At 42.0% G+C, this 15,622-nt stretch overlaps 1 protein-coding gene across 1 annotated transcript in view; it reads left to right on the top strand.

The window, feature by feature from the left end:
• Positions 1–27: 27 nt before the first annotated feature.
• The window catches only part of mboat2b (membrane bound O-acyltransferase domain containing 2b), a 75,290-nt gene continuing 59,695 nt past the window's right edge, over positions 28–15,622 (top strand). Inside the window, exon 1 of the mRNA XM_014204846.2 lies at positions 28–632. Within this exon, the coding sequence (XP_014060321.1) occupies positions 546–632 (87 nt within the window). The 5' untranslated portion in view covers positions 28–545. The remainder of the gene's footprint in view (positions 633–15,622) is intronic.

Raw genomic sequence — 15,622 nt, 5'->3', positions numbered from 1 at the left:
CCTCCACCTTCAGGACTGGGGTGAATAACAGTGACACTGTGAGGGGACAGCAGCGCAGCGTCTTATTTTTTTTTGCGTTCAGTATGCGCGGAAGCAGAGCTTCATATTGAGCACCTGCGCTTAATATAACATTTTAGTATGCTATTTATAAAGAAAAAAATAAGTTATATTTTAGACTACGAGAGAAATGAAATAACACGAATAAAAACTAGCCTATTTCAACTGGAAACGGAGAATTAAAAGTCCCATTTAGCCTTTTTAGACATAATTCAGTGGCACCAACGCCTATTTAGTCCAGCCTATATGGTGCTGACATTGTCACAAACCATTGTCTAAAGCGGGAATGAGACGAATCCTTCCCCGCCCAAATTATGGTTGATTTGGGAAGTATTTCCGCCTAGAATGTGCTGTAGAGCAACCGACAGCCAGTAGTGGCCAGCAGCAAACAGCAGCTACTGCGGTGGATGTAGGATCAGAGTCGGGGCGAATCGGGGATCCACTGTCAGAGGGGAAGGGGAGTAGAGGGACTCAACACTCACTGAATCATGGCTACAGAAACAGTGTCACCGGCATGCACTGGATCGAGTTTGCTGCAACCCATAAGCGAAATCATCAATCTCCCTCTCGACCAGGTAAATATGCAATTTCTTGTTATTTCTACAGATGCTTTTCAGTTGTATTTCTAGAATTCCGTCGCATGTCCAAAATCGCAGCAAAACCAACATTGTGCAGTTTATTATTTGATTCCCAAATATCAAACAACGAAGATTGGTATTTTTCGCTCAGAAGAAATCATGAATTTGGATTGCTGTGATTCAATCGCGGTTCCACGGGTTGTGTCAACACGTTGATGCCATATTGGCATAAACGCACATCTCGTAATGATTTAATTAAAGGCCCCTTTTAAATGTCACACACACATGTCACGTTTAGTCGACAATGAATCTTCAGCCAACCTTTCGATTAAGTCGCTTATTTGAACAAAATGTACCGTAGGTTTCTGTGTTCAGAATGTAGCAGACTGTCTACAAAAATCCTATATTAGGATTCACAGTTGACATTGTCCTCTTACTGTTCAGGCTATAATGGCTGCGTTCACACAGGCATCCCAATTCTGATCTTTTTTCCACCAATTCCACCAATGATCTGATTGGCCAAAAGTCCAATTTAGTGGGGGGGAGGAGGAATGTCAGAATTTGGCTGCTGGCTAAACTCAGTCAATGTAGCCAGTTTTATTTTATGCACAAAATAAATGTCACATTTTCAGTAGGCTAATCAGTGGTGTAGAATAGGCCTATGTGTGTTGCTGCCAGTGCCAAATAAATCTGTATTTATCATACCTTCAGTTATTACCAAAATTAGGGAATGTATTCATTGCAATGGTTTTCACATAGGTTTAGGCTATGCCCATTCTGATTACCTATATGTAAATGAAATAGTCTCCCTCGTCATTCGACTACAGTGAACACTCAGATAGCAAAGTAAATTCTATTAACCTGAGCCGCAGTGCACTGGTCTATGGCCCGTGACATGAATGGGCAAAAGCGGTGAGGAAGGAGCGCCCTTTTCAAATCGAACCGTAATCTGTGCCGCTCGGTCATGTTGTCAACAAGGCAGCATGGTGCATCGTCCAGAAACGTACATCCCTTTTCCATAAAATAAATGATAGAATTTTCAAACTAGTTTTCATTGGGAATGCAGATAAATCATTGTTATCAAAAGCAATTATTGTTGCATGTGAACACAGAATCCTACTCCACATGCTTAATCTAGCCTAGGCTACGTCACTTTTGCTTTGAGCTGACATCGCCGCAGGCTTTGAACGGGGCACCGGGCTCACACCGGGAAGCAGCCCGGTTCCAAAACGAATTCAATCACTTTTTACCCAGTACAAACTTCTCCCACTGGAGTAACCCTGTCCAGATAATCAAATCCCCTCATAGCCTACTCAGACCACAACAGCTTGTGAAGCCCATCCCATGCAAGTTTTAAATTTGCACCCACACTTACGATCTACACAACATTTGCATCTGAAAAAGATCAGTGGAAAAATCTCTCAGAATATGCCACACGTCTCTTTCACATTCATAACCAACCAATTTGAGGCCATGCTCATTTATGGCATGCGGCTCATCCATATAGCCAATGTATGAATCCCCAGCTACAACCTTTTTATTTAATTTTTATTTAACCTTTTCTTTAACTAGGCAAGTCAGTTAAGAACAAATTCTTATTTACAATGACGGCCAAACCCGGACGCTGGGCCAATTGTGCGCCGCCCTATGGGACTCTCAATTACGTCCGGATGTGATACAGCCTGGATTTGAACCAGGGACTGTAGTGACGGCTCTTGCACTGAGATGCAGTGCCTTAGACCGCTGCGCCACACGGGAGCCCTAAACCTTGAGTTATGTGCTGTAATGAACTAGGTAAAGGATGGTAAGAGGGAGCCTCTCTCACTAAGGTCACATCACGATTGAGTCCCAAATGGCACCCTATTCCCTATGTAGTGAACTAGTTTTGACCAGAGCCCTATTGGCCCTATATACGGAATAGGGTGCCATTTGGGACACACAACACATCTCTGGGAATGGAATCCTGCCTGTTATTGGCCAAGCATCAGCTGTTCCCTCTGATTGCCTCTTTGTCATAAATCTGTGAGAATGAAGAAATGTTCTCCCCACTCCTGGCCTGCTTTCCACTTTAAAACCTGTCTGTCACTTAAAGATCTAGGTGGTTATAGTATATTGCCTAGTACTGCCTGGCCTCTTTGTTTACAATCAACACACCTTGTTCCTTTTTTCACACCTTATGAGCCCTGGTCAAAAGTAATGCCTTATAAAGGGAATAGGGTACCAGTTGGGCACAATCCAAGAGGATGTACTGTTGTACTTCTGCTTTCTACAAGAGACGCTGTAGTTACCAGTAAATGCTCCTACAGTTTTTATGAAGGAAACGTGAACACAACAGTGGGTCATCTGAACAACTGTCTGTTCCACTTAACTCCTTCATGTGGAGAGGTATGCGGTGTGCTTGCTTGGTGACTTCATGGAGTCTATTTTAATGAGTATTCACTGAGTATGTCCATTGATCTTTGTGGTACAGCTTTGGCTCTACATACTGATGGCCTACCTTACAAACTGTAGCTTCAAACTCCCTCAAAGGTGTGGCATTATATAGAATGATCTTTCTATAACGCTTATCTTTGGCCTCTTTGTACCTAAACCAAATTGTGACAGCCTCTGTCTTCCAGAATACCATCAAGTTCTAAATGCTGATCAACATTATTTAATGGTCTCTTTCCCTTCTCTCTCTGATGGTAGATTTTTCAGTTGTCTCTGATGACAGAAGTTGTTACTAATCTATTAAGTGATCTTGTTCTCTAGGCAGGCAGTAAAATGAGCCCTGGGTCTACTACGGATCCTGTAACATTACTCACTCTTCCGTAGACACTGGGCTGTAGTTACAGCCTACAGATCTGTGGCTTACCACTGCCTACGGAATGCAAAGATGCCATCTACGGCCTATAGGCCCTAGACTGAGGTCTGTTGACTCTGTGGACTGGGTCATTTCACCATTCCTCTATGTTTAGAGAGCTCCCTGACTATTGGACTTTTGTCATCAGAAAGTGATTTTCCTGTACTGTATTGGCTGTAGATGTTTGCTGTTAGAAGATTACTTCATTGTCAATTTACTACATTCTCCCCAGTAGCCAACACTGATAAGGTACATACAACATATTACTATCAGGGTAGGTAGCGAGTGAGTTTGCCCACTGTTGTCTTGTAGTAGGCCTTGTAGATGGATAGGGATTATTACTCCTTTGGCCCCCCCAGTTCAGGAAGTATGTCATGTGTGCCTTGCTTCATTGCTGTAGGGATAGGATTAACCTTTATTTAACTAGGCTAGTCAGTTAAGAACAAATTCCTATTTTACAATGACGGACCACCCCGGCCAAACCCTCCCCTAACCCGGACGACGCTGGGCCAATTGTTCACCGCCCTATCACCGCCAGTGATATCCCAGGTATTTGGCCTACAACAGAGATTGTAGAGACCCAAATTATTTTTTTATTCCTGTCACCTTGAAAATAACAAGTGTATCATATATCCATATTGTGACTAAAATTCTCTCACTCTCTCTGACTTCAAGATGATATTTACCTGAGAAATTCCACAGCAATGTAAGAGTAATTGAGTCAGTCATAGGGGCTGCGGTACAATCCATCAGAGACAGTGGCAGACTAGCATTTCTTATGTTTCCCTACTTACAGTATGGTGTTTTAATGACATGCTCAAGTGATGTTACTGTGGAAACAACTTGCTATAAGCTAGAAACCAAAAAAGGAGCGACTCCAGGGATCTGCCTGTGGTCTAGAGCTGGTCTAAGCCAGCTTTACTTCAGACTTCTCCTATGAAAAGAGACAGTCTGTGTCCCAAATAGCACCCTATTCCCTTTATAGTGCACTACTTTTGACCAGAGCTCTATTGCCACTTAATAGCGTGCCATTTGGAACACAACCACAGTTTGGTTTCTGCTTGGCCATACCCAGCAACACGGTCATAGTAAGCTGATTTAGTGTTAGGGATTTGTCCAGGGGGAAAAGGGTATCTGCAGCTATAAGTTATAGGCTTCCTAGCTCTTACTGCAAACCCTGGCTCGGGGCAGAAGACTTCTGTAATATCAAAGGGGTAATAACACTTGGGCATTCCAGAAGACACGGTCAGAGTCCCAAATGGCAGTCTATTCCCTATGTACTAGTGTACTACTTTTGACCAGGGCCCTACATAGGGAATAGGGTGCCATTTAGGGACGCAGTCATGCTCTGCTCATGACTCTGATATGAGTCTCTGAGACTCCCAAATACTCAACCAGTGTTCACTTTTTCATTGTGGTCTAAAAGACTAAACTGAATCTAGATCTGCACTCTAAGATGCTTTCTACAGTTCCAGAGCTGTGGGTTAATGGTTCTGCTGTTTCAATGGAAATGTCTTCCCTATGGCCAAGTTCCATTTACATCCTTGACTGTGGTGGTATAGAAGCAAACTTGGTTACCAGTACTTTCACACATGCAGCGCAATTGACACATCCTGAGTGTGAGATGCGTCACAAGCACTGCTGTCGACCTACTGCAGTGAATATTTTAGCAAGCGGAGGAGCTCAAGCTTATTGCATTAGCTGTGCATGTGTGCGTGTGTGCGTGTGTGTGTGCGTGCACGCATGAGAGAATCTTTTGTGCCAAGCCATAAATGGTGGTGTTCCCCATCCAAAAGGTTTTTGCCTGAGTTTGCTGTCCAACACCCTGGTAGCGCAGTGAGAAGGAATGTGCTCAGGGAGTAGAGGAAGGCTATCTGGCACAGTGCCTGAAACCCAAATGGCAAACTATTCCCTGCATAGTGCACTACTTCTGACCAGAGCCTTATTCCCTATGGGCCGTGGTCAAAAGTAGTGCACTAAATAAAGAAGAGGATGCAGTCCGTGTGTGACCTTTACATAACCACGGGAATGTAACCAACTCAAGTCAGAACATGGAGCTAATAATGCTGACTGCTCATTTGAATAACTCCACTCAACCCCGATTCCCCTCTCATAAAACTGAGAGAGATTCATAGTATGTTGTAGACCTATGAGTTTGTTTAGTGAATACCCCAGTTGGCTAATTTGTTCCTTATGTTGCCTTATGCTGGCTGAGGTTACGTGACCATGGGACTGGGTGTTCCTATCTCTTCAGGGCTAGAAGCAGATTGGATCAAATGGCACCCTATTCCCTCTTTACTCTACTTTTGACCAGGGCCCAAATGAGTGCCATTTTGATATTTTAAGTAGAAATGTTTAACCAATATTGAATTTTAAAAAGCCTGTTATATTCAATGAAGTGCCCTTTTTTAATATAGGAAACATGGAGAATTCAATAAATCAGATTTGTTTTAAATATGAAAATAAAGACTTTTGACATTTCACTCCATGCACCCTCTGTGACTTCCAGGAATATTTTAACCCACTTAACCTCCAACATTTCTTGAAGTTCACCGTCATTGTGAAGTCCTAGTTATTTTGTTTCTTTGACAGTCATTTTTGAAAATTATTTATTTAATGTGATTCATTTTAGTGGAAAAAAACCCCTGTCCCTCATTTTAAGGTCAACACTGTTACGTGAACTCTCTAAAGCTTGTTTCAACAATTTTATTTTATGACACTCAGTTGCCCCTCCCTGTTGCACACAACAAGCTTCCATTTCATCTGTCGCAAAGGAATTTATGGCTGATTTTTAAGATGAAATCGTCAACCCTGTTACGGTCAAACCTTTTACTTTATTTGGCACTTACTATAGTCATTTTTGAGATGGGAAAACATGTTTTTTATTGCGTTGACAGAATGTTAAAATTAGGTGATATTAAATGTTTTTTTTCTCCACCAAGTTACACATATCAAAGACACCGAATTGGTGGAATGACCAAGTGCACTAGGGAATAGGGTGCAATTGGGGACAGAACCATGGATCTGCACGGCCATGGATGTAGGCCTCTGGAAAAGGGTTGGGCGGTATCCAGATTTCCATATCTTCAAATGAAAATAGACCCCAAAATGTCAGTTAGCAGAATGCTAAAAAAATGCTAACAGGTGATAAGGAATTCCCACAGCGGATACTAGGTAAATGCTAATTAGCGCATGCAAACATTAACTACAACACAGCTCATAAAGTTATCAAAGTATCTAAAAACGTAGCTTGCAACATGCACAAAAAAATATTAGATAGCAGGGAATGGATGTTAATTCAGGTGGGGATTGTCTCAACTGCTGTTTCCAAGAAGCTGGTGTACAAAAACCAAAGTAAAAGACACAAAAACTAAACTTAAGAATGGGAAGCATAGAAATAGTGCACATAGAACAGCTCTACCTCTTCTTAGACTTGCTTTCAATGACCATGATATATCTATAACTCACTTTTCTATGTGCATTTGGTCAGGTCTCCCAACAATTTACATATTGCAGCTTTAAGTTGTGCTGCAGGAGTGACTCACCTCATGAATCTCCCGAGGGGTATATAGTGCCGTCTTTATTTTATTACTTACCTATTTTCCCTCTCCTATCGATCAAAATTAAGTCATACAAAAGTTTTACTGTGTGAAGTTTCAATTGCATTCTGCCATTACTAATGTGTAATGTGCTAGGTATTTAAACTTTTTTTTTCAACACAAAAGAAATTGATTAATAAAATATTTAATCAGTCGTCTTCTTCAAATGAAGGGGATGATAACGCAATCTTTGCGAGAGGGAGGGAATCTGATTTCATTGGTCCTCAATTTGCGGCTCTGACACGTCATTCAGGATAAATGGAGTAATCCCTGAGTTAGCCTGTCTGGGAGCAGGTTAGTTCTGAAGGTTTTGTTGCCATAGAAATTTACCTGGCTAAAAGGAGAGCCACTTTCGTGGTACCGGTTATTCCGAGTTAAACTCAGAGTTGACCAAAGTTACATCGCAAAGTCCTCAAACCACGTACATAGTATAGGGCTCTGCTTTGCTCGTTGTGGTTCTTTGTGAACAAACACACATGACATGCTCAAACAGCTGTTTTGAGAAACTAGTACAGTACAAGTAGTACCAGTAAGCATCATAATGGAAAAACTATCTAAAAGACCAAATTATGAACTTGATCTGCTTTATCTATTACCTAGCGCACAAGTTGACGGCAGGTATTTATTTAAAAAGTACCGATATTCAAATGTATAAAAAAAACGGTATTGGAAAATCATACTGAGGGTATTTCGAAATACCCCAGGATAAAATATACAGTGAGGGGGGAAAAAGTATTTGATCCCCTACTGATTTTGTACATTTTCCCACTGACAAAGAAATGATCAGTCTATAATTTTAATGGTAGGTTTATTTGAACAGTGACAGACAGACTAACAACAAAAAAATCCAGAAAAACCCATGTCAAAAACGTTATAAATTGATTTGCATTTTAATGAGGGAAATAAGTATTTGACCCCCTCTCAATCAGAAATATGTCTGGCTCCCAGGTGTCTTTTATACAGGTAACGAGCTGAGATTAGGAGCACACTCTTAAAGGGAGTGCTCCTAATCTCAGCTTGTTACCTGTATAAAAGACACCTGTCCACAGAAGCAATCAATCAATCAGATTCCAAACTCTCCACCATGGCCAAGACCAAAGAGCTCTCCAAGGATGTCAGGGACAAGATTGTAGACCTACACAAGGCTGGAATGGGCTACAAGACCATCGCCAAGCAGCTTGGTGAGAAGGTGACAACAGTTGGTGCGATTATTCGCAAATGGAAGAAACACAAAAGAACTGTCAATCTCCCTCGGCCTGGGGCTCCATGCAAGATCTCACCTCGTGGAGTTGCAATGATCATGAGAACGGTGAGGAATCAGCCCAGAACTACACGGGAGGATCTTGTCAATGATCTCAAGGCAGCTGGGACCATAGTCACCAAGAAAACAATTGGTAACACACTACGCCGTGAAGGACTGAAATCCTGCAGCGCCCGCCAGGTCCCCCTGCTCAAGAAAGCACATATACATGCCCGTCTGAAGTTTGCCAATGAACATCTGAATGATTCAGATGACAACTTGGTGAAAGTGTTGTGGTCAGATAGACCAAAATGGAGCTCTTTGGCGTCAACTCAACTCGCCGTGTTTGGAGGAGGAGGAATGCTGCCTATGACCCCCAAAAACACCATCCCCACCGTCAAACATGGAGGTGGAAACATTATTCTTTGGGGTGTTTTTCTGCTAAGGGGACAGGACAACTTCACCGCATCAAAGGGACGATGGACGGGGCCATGTACCATCAAATCTTGGGTGAGAACCTCCTTCCCTCAGCCAGGGCATTGAAAATGGGTCGTGGATAGGTTTTCCAGCATGACAATGACCCAAAACACATGACCAAGGCAACAAAGGAGAGGCTCAAGAAGAAGCACATTAAGGTCCTGGAGTGGCCTGGCCAGTCCCCAGACCTGAATCCCATAGAAAATTTGTGGAGGGAGCTGAAGGTTCGAGTTGCCAAACGTCAGCCTCGAAACCTTAATGACTTGGAGAAGATCTGCAAAGAGGAGTGGGACAAAATCCCTCCTGAGATGTGTGCAAACCTGGTGGCCAACTACAAGAAACGTCTGACCTCTGTGATTGCCAACAAGGGTTTTGCCACCAAGTACTAAGTCATGTTTTGCAGAGGGGTCAAATACTTATTTCCCTCATTAAAATGCAAATCAATTTATACAATTTTCGACATGCGTTTTTCTGGATTATTTTGTTGTTATTCTGTCTCTCACTGTTCAAATAAACCTACCATTAAAATTATAGACTGATCATTTCTTTGTCAGTGGGCAAATGTACAAAATCAGCAGGGGATCAAATACTTTCCCCCCTCACTGTATGTCTGCGTCCCAAGTTGCACCTTATTCCCTATTTGGTGCACTACTTTTGACCTGGGTAGTGCGCTGTGGGGATAGGGTGCCATTTGGGATGTAGTCTATAAAGGACTGCTTATGGGACACTTTCTGAGGCCTCAGAGTGCTCTCTGGAGAGCGACTGGGAATCTCCCATTTACGCTGTAATTTTCATGTTCCTTTTTCTGATAAATTAAACTAAAAGTGAAACCATGACAGTGTAGAACAGCATGCTTCTGCATTGAGAATAATTCATTTTATGTTGAGGGGCTAATTAATTTAACAAACCTCTTGGGGTTGAGAATCTCTGATGTAGCAAGTGGTTTAGAGACAGCCATTGACCCTATATTACTCAGCATTTTCACTGACCTAGAGAGGGAAGAAAATATTCTGAACAAAAATATAAACTCAACATGTAAAGTGCTGGTTTCATGAGGTGAAATAAAAGATCCCAGTAATCTTTCATGTGTACAAAAAGCATATTTCTCTCAAATTTTGTTAACAAATTTGCTTACATCCCTGTTAGTGAGCATTTCTCCTTTGCCAAGATAATCTATCCACATGACAAGAAACAGACTAAATAAGAAGCTGATTAAACAGCATGATAATTACACAGGTGCACCTTGTGCTAGGGACAATAAAAGGCCACTAAAATGTGCAGTTTTGTCACACAGCACAATGCCACAGATGTCTCAAATTTTGAGGGAGTGTGCAATTGGCATGCTGACTGCAGGAGTGTCCATCAGAGCTGTTGCCGAGAATTGAATGTTAATTTCTCTACCATACCAACGTTGTTTTAGAGAATTTGGCAGTAAGTCCATCTGGCTTCACAACTGCAGACTACATGTAACCCTGCCAGCCCAGGGGATTCTTCACCTGTGGGATTGTCTGAGACCAGCCACCCGGACAGCAGATGAAACTGAGGAGTATTTTTGTCTGTAATAAAGTCATTTTTTGACTCCCACCCATGGCAGCGCCCCTGCCCAGTCATGTGAAATCCATAGATTAGGGCCTAATGAATTTATTTCAATTGATTGATTTTCCTTATATTAACTGTAACTCATTAAAATCATTAATTGTTGCATGTTGCGTTTTTTTTATTATTGTTCAGTATATATATCAATCTTACAGGCAGTCTGCCCACGTCCAGGCAATCTACTCCTGTGGCTAAGATTTCCTTTTTCATTTTTCCTGGGAGATGAACATTGGGTTGTTATTTTACTTGAAATGCATATGGTCCTTTTTTTTGTTTTCTTTGTTGCTCGATCTTTGTAGAATTTTTGCCCTGAAAACATAGAAAATTGTGTGTTTCTCCGACTATTAACTCTAGAAAAGCTGTGCATTGAGCAATCCATTTCTGAACCAATGCATTCTAACAGTCTAATAAATACATTTCATATTCAGTGCTTTCTGGTTATAATCTTTTTCGGCAAGACAGAACTTCCAAAGGTGGGGGAGTGGCAATCTTTACCAAGGATCACCTTCAGTGCTCGGTTGTCTCCACCAAGTCTGTCCCCAAACAATGTGATTTGCTGGTTTTAAGCATTAAACTTTCAAATAGCTCTTTGTTGACTGTTTCTGGGTGCTATCGTCCTCCATCAGCACCGGCCTGTACGCTACCTGCCCTAAACTCTCTCCTGGCCCCCTACACCAAGTCTGAATTTGTCCTGCTAGGTGACCTAAACTGGGGCATGCTTAAACCACCTGGCCAAATCTTAAAGCAATGGGTCTCCCTAAATCTTTCTCAGATTATTACCAATCCCACAAGGTATGACTCCAAACACCCAAAGGCTACTCTCCTCGATGTTATCCTCCACAAATAATCCTGATAGGTATCAGTTTGGTGTTTTCTGTAATGACCTTAGTGATCACTGTTTTACAGCCTGTGCTCGTAATGGCTGCTCAGTGAAACGACCTGTCCTGATTTATCATAGGTACTTGCTAAAAAACGTTTAATGAGCAAGCCTTCCTTATGAACTGGACTCTGTAAAATGGTATAGAATCAGCTTGATTCCCACTGTCGAAGACTCTTGGACCTTCTTTTTTGATATTTTCAGTGGTATTGTTAACAAACACGCTCCCATAAAGAAAATGAGAATTAAAACAGGTTCAGCCCCTGGTTCGACCGTGATCTTGCAGAGCTACTCCTCCTCAAGAATTGCATTTGTTGAAAGGTTCGGCAAACGCATACTCAGGCTGACTGGCTATCGTTAAGGCAAATGAGAAATAAGTGCACTCAGGCTATCCGGAAGGCAAAAGTTAGTTACTTTGAGGAGCAGTTCTCTCTGTGGGTCTAACCCTAAGAAGTTCTGGAAAATGGTTAAAGACCTGGAGAATAAACCCGCCTCCTCACAGCTGCCAATGTCCCTTAATGTTGATGATGTGGTTGTTACTGACAGGAAGCACATGGCTGAGCTCTTTAATCACCACTTCATTAAGTCAGGATTCCTATTTGACTCGGCCATGCCTTCTTGCCCGTCCAACATTTCCTCATCTCCCACCCCTTCTAATGCGACTACAAAGTTTCTCCCGCAGGCAGTCACTGAGTCTGAGGTTCTAAAGGAGCTCCTGAAACCTGACCCCAAAAAAACACCTGGGTCAGATGGTTTAGACCCTTTCTTCTTTAAGGTTGCTGCCCCTATCATCGCCAAGCCTATCTCCAGCCTTTTTAACCCGTCTCTCCTTTCTGGGGCGGTTCCCATTGCTTGGAAGGCAGCCACGGTTCGTCCTTTATTTAAAGGGGGAGATCAAGCTGATCCTAACTGTTATAGGCCTATTTTTATTTTGCCCTGTTTATCAAAAGTGTTGGAAGAACTTGTCAATAATCAACTGACTGGCTTTCTTGATGTCCATAGTATTCTCTCTGGTATGCAATCTGGTTTCCGCTCAGGTTATGGATGTGTCACTGCAACCTTAAAGGTCCTCAATGATGTCACCATTTCCCTTGATTCTAAGCAATGTTGTGCTGCTATTTATATTGACTTGGCCAAAGCTTTTGATACGGTAGACTATTCCATTCTTGTGGGCCGGCTAAGGAGTATTGGGGTCTTTGGCCTGGTTTGCTAACTACCTCTCTCAAAGAGTGCAGTGTATAAAGTCAGAAAATATGTTGTCTCAGCCACTGCCTGTCATCAAGGGAGTACCCTAAGGCTCAATCCTAGGCCCCACACTCTTCTCAATTTACTTCAACAACATAGCTCAGGCAGCATGAAGCTCTCATCTATTTATATGCAGATGATAGTCTTATACTCAGCTGGACCCTCCCCGGATTTTGTGTTAAATGCTCTACAACAAAGCTTTCTTAGTGTTCAACAAGCTTTCTCTACCCTTAACCTTAATCTGAAAACCGCCAAAACAAAGGTCATGTGGTTTGGTAAGAATAATGCCCCTCTCCCCACAGGTGTGATTACTACCTCTGAGGGTTTAGAGCTTGAGGTCGTCACCTCATACAAGTACTTGGCAGTATGGCTAGACGTTACACTGTTCTTTTCTCAGCACATATTAAAGCTGCAGGCTAAAGTTAAATCTAAACTTGGTTTCGTGTATTGTAATCACTCCTCTTTCACCCCAGCTGCCAAACTAACCCTGATTCAGATGACCATCCTACCTATGCTAGATTACGGAGATGTAATTTATAGATTGGCAGGTAAGGGTGCTCTCAAACGTGGCTAGATGTTCTTTACCATTCAGCCATCAGATTTTCCACCAATGCTCCTTATAGGACACATCACTGCACTCTATACTCTGTCATCTCAGTATACCTGTCGCAAGACCTTGATGTTTAATTATAAAACCCTCTTAGGCCTCACTCCCCCCTATCTGAGATATCTACTGCAGCACTCATCCTCCACATACAACACCCGTTCTGCCAGTCACATTCTGTTAAAGGTCCCCAAAGCGCACATATCCCTGGGTCGATCCTCTTTTCAGTTCGCTGCAACTGGAATGAGCTGCAACAAACAGTCAAACTGGACAGCTTTATCTCACTAATGTTTATCATGTTTTGTGCTGCTACCATGTTGTCATGTTGTGTGCTAACATGCTGTGTTGTCATGTGTTGATGCGTAGTTATGTTGTCTTAGGTCTCTCTTTATGTCATGTTGTCTCTCTTGTCGTAATGTGTGTTTTGTCCTATTTTTATTTTTAATCCCAGCCTTTGTCCCTGCAGGAGGCCTTTTGGTAGGCTGTCCATTGTAAATACGAATTTCTTAACTGACTTGCCTAGTTAAATAAAATAAATAAAAATGACATTCAGAGACTTGTCCTGAAGCCACTCCTGCATTGTCTTGGCTGTGTGCTTAGGTTCGTTTCCTGTTGGAAGGTGAACCTTTGCCCCAGTCTGAGGTCCTGGAGCACATTTTCATCAGGGGTTTCTCTGTACTTTGCTCCGTTCATCTTTCCCTCGATTTGGACTAGTCTTTCAGTCCCTGCTGCTGAAAAACATCAAACATGATGCTGCCACGACCATACTTCACTGTAGGGATGGTACCAGGATTCCTCCAGACGTGACTCCTGGCATTCAGGCTAAAGAGTTCAATGTTGGTTTCATCAGACCAGAGACTCTTGGTCTCTTGGTTTTTCATGGTCTGAGAGTCCTTTAAGTGCCTTTTAGTAAACTCCAAGCGATCTGTCATGTGCCTTTTACTGAGGAGTGGCTTTCCGTCTGGCCACTCTACCATAAAGGCCTGATAGTTGAACTGATGCAGAGATGGTTGTCCTTCTAGTAGGTTCTTCCATCTCCACAGAGGAACTCTAGAGCTCTGTCAGAGTGACTACCGGGTTCTTGGTCCCCTCCCTGACCGAGGACCTTCTCCCCCGATTGCTCAGTTTGGCTGGGCGGCCAGCTCTAGGAAGAGTCTTGGTGGTTCCAAACTTCTTCCATTTAAGAATGATGGAGGCCACTGTGTTCTTGGTGACCTTCAATGCTGCAGAATTTTTTTTTGGTAACCTTCCCCAGATCTGTGCCTCGACACAATCCTGTCTCGGAGCTCTATGGACAATTCCTTTCGACCTCTTGGCTTGGTTTTGCTCAGACATGTGGTGTCAACTGTGGGACCTTATATAGACAGATCTGTGCTTTTCCAAATCATGTCCAATCATTTGAATTTACCACAGGTGGACTCCAAGTTGTAATACCATCTCAAGGATCATCAGTGGATCAGGATGCACCTGAGCTCAATTTCGAGTCTCATAGCAAAGAGTCTGAATACTTATGTAAATAAGGATTTCAGTTTATTTTGAATAAATGTGCAAAAATGTCTGAACCTGTTTTTGCTTTGTCATTATGATGTGTTGATTGATGATTTAAAACAAAATGTCATCCATTTTTGAATAAGGCTGTAACGTAAGAAAATGTGGAAAAAGTCAAGGGTCTGAATACTTTCCAAATGCACTCTATGCAATTGTAAAAATATTCCTTTGATTTTGTTTTTATAAAGCTCTTAAGTAACATTAGAATATGAAAAAAAGCATTTTCATTAGTTTGTTACTGATAGCTATATCTAATAACCAAAAAAACACAAAACAATTCAGTGTTATACACCAAATTCCTTATTTTGTTAAGACAGGTCTTAATAAGAAACATAAAAAAAAACTAATCAATTATATTTCAAAAGAACAGAATTGCATTTTTTAACGTGTTATGTTACTAGTCTGCCGCTTAGTAGCCTATGGCTATACTTCCGCAAGTCCTCACGTGTAGAATAATATCGGCTGTAATATTCTACAAAAAATATGGGCCGTTGTCAGATGGCAGCTAACTGTTTGGTGAAGGAATGGCAGGGGGCAAAAATGATATGTCCTCCTAAAACTGCTAATACACATCGACAGTGTTTTGAGTATACTTGTATAGGAAAAGTCAAGGACAGTGGGACATGACTTTGAAAATTGCATTGTAGGCTAATTCAAATGTTAAATTCATATGACGCTTCTAGTGTTAATCCACAGATTAAAAAAAAAAAAAAAAAAAAAAAAAGTTTCCCCTTAATAAATCTATGATTTAATCTCTCCTCATTCATATTTCAAATACCCACGTGGATTTGTCTGCTCTTGAAAACCAGTGAGTAGCTGGGAGAGGTGGGACTTGCAGCACGCCAAGCGTCTCAAATAGAACCAAGTTCTATTTTAGTGCCTAGTTTACGCAGACACCCGTTGAGGTGCGAGAGCAGTGTGGATGAAATGATTGAATAGCACGTACGGGGGTTAGGATT

This window comes from Salmo salar, chromosome ssa06 (genome assembly GCF_905237065.1).
Source record: "Salmo salar chromosome ssa06, Ssal_v3.1, whole genome shotgun sequence".
NCBI classification, from domain to species: Eukaryota; Metazoa; Chordata; class Actinopteri; order Salmoniformes; family Salmonidae; genus Salmo; species Salmo salar.
This window is presented reverse-complemented; position numbering and strand designations above follow the sequence as displayed.